The sequence below is a fragment of the Galeopterus variegatus genome, unplaced genomic scaffold (genome assembly GCF_000696425.1).
Source record: "Galeopterus variegatus unplaced genomic scaffold, G_variegatus-3.0.2 Scaffold254, whole genome shotgun sequence".
NCBI lineage: Eukaryota > Metazoa > Chordata > Mammalia > Dermoptera > Cynocephalidae > Galeopterus > Galeopterus variegatus.
The window spans coordinates 534,185-540,526 of record NW_007726365.1 but is presented as its reverse complement, the minus strand read 5'-3'; the positions used below and the strand labels follow the sequence as shown (position 1 = coordinate 540,526).

The window sequence follows — 6,342 nt, the reverse complement described above, 5'->3', positions numbered from 1 at the left end:
CGGGAGCGCCGCCGCGCTTCCCAAGCGACGCACTATCCAGTGCGCCACCGGGCCGGCCCTTTGTTACTGCCTTTTGGTTCCCAAATAGAAAATTATAAAACATCTTCATCCACCTCTTGCCCCACCCTTGCCCTACCTGGAGAGTCTGATCTGCCAGTGACAGGACATTACTGCCCTGGTTGGTAACTACGTGACCATGAGAGAACAGATTGTTGATCAAATAGAAAATCTTGGCAGGCTACAAGTCATCCTTTTGTTATACTTCAAGAATACTATTTGGTTCTGAGAATCATTACCAAATTCCAATATTGAAATATTAATACCTGTAATACTAGTTGAAGAAACAGTTGCTAATTTGTATACTGAAGTACAGTTGTGGAATCTGCTGCTCTTTTGCCACTTCCTTTCTCTCATGATTCTGCCTTGCACTCCACACTTTTCAGTGGTGTACAATCCAAGTCTAAGGGCTGGAATACTACAAATGATGCATAGCCTCCTCTGTTGGCACTCTTTTCTGGAATATTGCTGCAATGCCAAATCAGAAGCAAAGTGGCATAGGGGCTGCCCAGTTAGCTCAGTTGATTAGAGCACAGCCTTGTAACACTAAGCACCAGGGTCATGGGTTTAGATTCCTGTACCGGCCAGCTTCCCCCCGACCCCCCCCCCAAAAAGCAAAGAGGCATAAAAAATTTCAGCCTATTTCTGTTATAAGGCAGATTAATATAAAATTTTTCCAGAGAGAAAATTATCCACGAGAGTTAAAAAATAAACAGCCCTCAGTCTTCGCAAAGTTCGAAGACAAAATTAAATCCTCTTTTGTTGTTGTCTTATTATTATTGTTCTTTTTCCCTGAAGAAACTAGAATAAAACTTTACTACAAAGAATATATATACAAGAAGGCAATAAAATATGATAGTTTATACTTGTTGCTGCTATATAGCCCATAAAGCAAGAGCAAGAAAATTCACAGATTACTTACAAATATTTTAATTCTTCCAACTAGTATGTGACATTTTGAAATCTATAAAGTTATCTTGACAAGTCAAGAGAATTATTGGAAGAGGTTGCATTGGGATGGAACCTGATAATTTATCAGGACAATATATTTGTTATTTTACCTTTTTGCTAAAAGTGCTAATCACATCAGTTGTATTGGCCAGATCAAAGAAGTCAAACTGAATCTGTACCTTCATGTGGATTTGTTGTAATAGCTGATATCTAATGCTTACTGTGTGTAGAAAGAAGTCTGAGCAGTCATTTGCAGCAGCCTAAACACTGTGCCAGTTACTGTTCTTATTGCTTTGCATACATTAACTGACTTGAGTTTTAGGACAGGCTTGCAAGTTAGGTACTATTGTTATCCTCATGTTATAGTTGGGGAAGATGAGACCAAGTGAAGGCGGGAAACCTGCCCAGGGTGACATAGCTAGTTGGTGGTGGAGCAGTAATTAGAACTCATATACTACAGCTCCAAACCCTAAATACTTAACTGGGTTGCTATTCTACAGAAGAAAAAAAAAAAAAAGATCTGTGTTGTTCTGGCATTTTACTCTTTCATCAGCTAGCTTTATTTTACTAAGTCAGTTTTACTTTTCAACCTGGGAACACTCAACAGGAGTATTTTTGTCTTCAGGTGCAAACAGACATGCATAGACAGCCTCTGCTGGAATTAGAAGGGGAGGAAGTTGGGTTTTCCCCTCTCTGGAGGTAGGGATTTTAGAAGAAGGCCAAAGGCAATAGTGGTTATTAGTAACCTCCGTCCCTCAATTGTAGCTCAGCTCTGAAAGCTCCTTTCACAGAAGGGGTGATGCTGATACAGCTTCCTAACCACAGAGCCTGCCTCCTATTCTGATGCCGTAGATTTTCATAGCTTTTAATGAGATGTATTGGCTCCAACAATTTCATTTATAAAATAAGTAGTATTTTATTTTCTCTCCAGGAAAAGGCTAAAGTATTTTGCAACGTTATGGGTGATAAATAACGCAAAAGACCTGCAAAAGTGGACAGATGAGTTTGAGATGGAAGAAATACAGACTTCTCTTCCTGATTAAAATGAAGACTACATTTTTGAACCAAAAATGGAGAATTAAAAATACCAACTGTACAAAATAACTCTCCAGTAACAGCCCATGTTTGTGTGATATGTGAGCATAAAATTATGACCATAATATATTCCTATTGGAAGCAAAGAGGCCTCTTGTCAAGAAAGTCTTTTTCAGGTTCCTATCTTCCTGACTTTTCAAAGTATAAACACTTTTGAATATTGACATCACTATGTAAGTAGAAAATTTCATGGACAGTTAAGTTATACGTAAAATCGAAACATTCTAAATAAAGCCTAAAGTGGTAGAATGCAATTCATGAACTTTTAGAGAATGATATAAAAATGTAATTCATTATTTTTGTTTCAGTTCAGATAATTGGCAACTGGCTAAATCTGTCGGGAATTTACCTTTCCTTTCAGACTAAAATAATTTTTAAATACCACCAGTTTATTCACCATGAACACAGAATTTTTGGTAGGAAATAGAAAGAATTATTAAGCTTTTAGAAACTCAGGCACAGAAAGAATACAGTCATATGAAATTGAAAAGTTAAATACTGTCACAATTTTTAGGGAGTTTAGAGATTGTTGGATGAAATTATTTGTCATTCATTCAAATAATAAATATTTAATGAATACTTGCTATGGATTATGGTATGTCCTGTTGAATTTTGGTGTATTCAGATATCTGGCAATTGTCATTTTTTTAAGGTTTGATTATGGAACCAATGTTACTATTCCTAACAAAGCAATATACAGAACTGAACTTGTTCATTTTGGACCTTTCTGTTAACCAATATAGCAAATTTATGATCTCCCCAGTATTGAACCGTATTGCTTTGTTGATTCATAACAGCACTCCCTCCCTGCAAGTTTAGGGTGACACATGCTTAACTGTGTCCCTGGGTTTTTTACAGCACTTACAATCTGGCTTCTCATATTCATATGTTCTTGTTTCGAAATGATCTTACATAAAGGCTCTCCGTTCTATTTCTCACCCATTTATTGTTCATGCTCAGTTAAATGTCTTCCCCACATTTGAAGGGCATATTTCTAATTTCTTTTTCTAGATTATTACCTACAGTGGCACCAACAGTGGCCCAGACACAGGAGTCAATACATTGTCCACCAAGTTGATGAAGAGTGATTTGTTGCTTCAATTTTGAGTCACTCACGGTTTAGCTCTCTGATTCCCAACCTTTTTGGAGTTAGGGTATAATGCAGTTTGATTCCACCACCCCCCCAGAATATTAACAAAGTGAAATTCTCAAAAAGGTCTCAAAATAAAGTTAGTTGGAATATACTCTTTAAATTTTAAAGTGACCAAAATTGTTTTGGTACTCTGTATGATTGTAAATGTTTTATATTTTTTCTAACAAGATTTCACAGGTAATATTGTAACCTCACTGGCAGGTCAGTGAGAAAAAGAGATGACTCCAGGAGTGTCATGCCGATGCCGGAGGGAGCTGCAGGGACCAGCAATCACTGGTAATGTCCAGGTGGACATTTGGGGCCTCCTCTGCCTAGGCCAACATGAACATTGAAGCAGGTGGGGGTTCCAGGAGCAGCGTGACCTGGCAGTGGCAGTGCACAGTGTCTGGCAGCTGACAATGTGGAATATTATAGGGTAGAATCTAGCATGAAGCAGGATGTCAGCCAGCCAGCCAGCCAGCTTGCAGAAGGGCAGGCCCACACCAAGCAGGGGAGAAGACCAGTGCTGCTGAACTGCTTTTCTAGGAGAGGTTCCTTCCCAGGCAGGATACTGAGGTGTTGAAGGGAGAGTTGTGGCCAAATCCCGAAGACTGCACAAATGCCATGGAGACAGGCAGGAATTCTGGATCTGTATTCCAGATGCCCACCTTAGGGCTATAATTGTAATGGTAGATATAACCCACACATGTGAGAATGGGGTTGCTAGTGTATTGCCAGGGCTCCCACATTCCCTCCGGTACTGGGTGGGCCTGAGCCTGGAGGTTAAATATCTTCAATATTTCATACTGAGGCTAGGGAAGACAGAGCTGGCTGGTGGCCAGTATGTCAAGAAAAGTAACTTTGAAATGTGATATATTCCTTTAAGTGTCTTGTCTGTCTTTAGCCATGTAATTAAAAGTTATGAACTAGTGGTTCTATAGTAAATACACCAATTCCACAAAAACGTTCTAAATACAGACCGTTCAGTTTAATAACTCCAACCTTAAAGCCAGAGCATCTTTCAGCCAGTTCCAACTTGGATCTCTCTGCTGCTTCATCACTCACCAGTGCTGTCTATGCTATACTGTTTTTAAAATATTATATAATAATATAGTAACTATTATAGTATAAGAATAATTAAGTCCACAGGACTATAACCTATAATTTTAAAAGGAGAAAAAAGAAAGGAAAAATGTAAGTTTTTAAATTTTATAATTTAAAAGATTTTAAAGGGAAAGAAAAAAGATGTAAAAACCTAAGCATTTGGTTTTTCAGTCTATCCCACTGGTTCTCGGTGCTGTATATTAAAATCATATAATTTCCAGACATTACCTAAACCAGTTGACTCATAGTCTTTGGGAATGAGACCCAAGCTTAGTATTTCTTAAAAGCTTTATTGAAATACAATTTACATACCATACAATTTACCTGTTTAGATCATACAATTCAGTGGGTTTTTGTATACTCATAAAGTTGTACAGCTATCACTACAATCAATTTTAGAACTTTATCATCATCCTAAAAACAAAACGCTGTGCCCATCAGCAGTCTCCATTCTTCCCTAAGATCTCCAGCCCTAGACCACCACTAGTCTACATTCTGTCTCTGTAGATTTGCCTACTATGGGCATTTCATATAAATGGAATTATACAATATGTGCTTTTTTATATTGGGCTTCTTAGTATAATGTTTCCAAGGATCATCCGTTTTGTAGCATGTATCAGTTGGTTCCTTTTTATTGCTGAAAACGATTTCATTTTATGTGTATACGTATTTTATTTATCTATTCATCAGTTGATGTAAATTTGGATTGTTTCCATTTTTGACTATTATGAGTAATTCTGCTATGAACATTTGTGTACAGGTTTTTATGTGATGAGTCATGGTATTTTTTTAAAGCTCTCCTAGTAATTCCCATGTGCAGTCAGTTTTGTGAACCACTAGTCTGAAGGATCATAGATGACTAAACAATATTTTTAATTGGGTTGACAATCATTTGGTCCATCTCTCCTTTGCTTTATCATTCACTTAGGACAGAGCATGGCACGTTATAGTCCCTGATAAATATATGTTAAAAAAGAAAAAACCCTTTCAGACCTACGTTTCTTCATAATCAAGGCATCATTTCACTAGAGATTCAAGATACATACAGAAGTGTGCATATATTAAGAAGATAAAAATAAAAATTTCTTCTGATAGTTTGTCCAAGTTTGAGCCTGTTGTCATGGTAGTGGTGGTGATGGGGTTAGTAAAATAGTGCCCACTGCATGAATTCCAGAGTAAAGACTAGATTGAATCTAATGTGTTCTGCAAATTAATGCTGACCTTTACTAAGTTCCGACATCAATATTAATTAATGCTATGCTATATAATTATAAAAGTGCTATTTGATATTTCACACCAAGGATATGGATGGAGAGAGAAAGAAATTTGTATTAACAACATCTGTGGTATCTGACTTTGTAATTAAGGTCAATTCCTGTGTGGAACATCGTAGTTAGTATATACAATTATTGTTAGGTTTATTGATGTCCAGGGAAGTATTATGATTAGGGAGCTAATCTATTCTGGTTTGCCTGGGACAGTCTTGGTCTACACCTGCTTTCTGGCCTATTTATTAAAAGCCTCTTTAACTCAAAAGTGGCCTGTTTTGGATAATAAATTATATGGTAACCCCAATTATAGGTGCTATTTCATAGGCACAGTCACTGACTTGACAGATTTTGAATGTCACTTTTAAAAATCCATTTTTTTTCTTACCATTGGATGAACTGATTTTTTTACCCAAAGACCTGATAAGTGTTTTTGCCTGATTTTGATAAGTGCTTGGTATTGTGGCATTTAGAAACTATAGCTCTGCTAATTGGTATGTTAGAGCTTTACTACCTAATCTATTTTTGAGATTAAATCCTCAAAGACAACTTGTCATCTGCCTGTTTTCATAAAATTTTGGTAAAGAAGGTGTACCTAACTTCGTGAGACATACAGCTAGGCTGTCTTCTTGTAGAAATAATTATTGAGCTCAGGAGGAGGAATCTTTTTCTCTAGTTGTTAAATCCTTTGTTCAGATCCTTGCTTCATTACCTTTGACTATCTTTTTTTTTTTT

The 6,342-nt window shown here is 36.9% G+C and overlaps 1 protein-coding gene across 1 annotated transcript in view; it reads left to right on the top strand.

Annotated features, from left to right (window-relative positions):
- Window positions 1-2,868, top strand: part of MSH3 (mutS homolog 3) — a 207,466-nt gene extending 204,598 nt beyond the window's left edge. Inside the window, exon 24 of the mRNA XM_008566613.1 lies at window positions 1,940-2,868. Coding sequence (XP_008564835.1) covers window positions 1,940-2,051 — 112 coding nt within the window. The 3' untranslated portion in view covers window positions 2,052-2,868. The remainder of the gene's footprint in view (window positions 1-1,939) is intronic.
- Window positions 2,869-6,342: the final 3,474 nt, after the last annotated feature.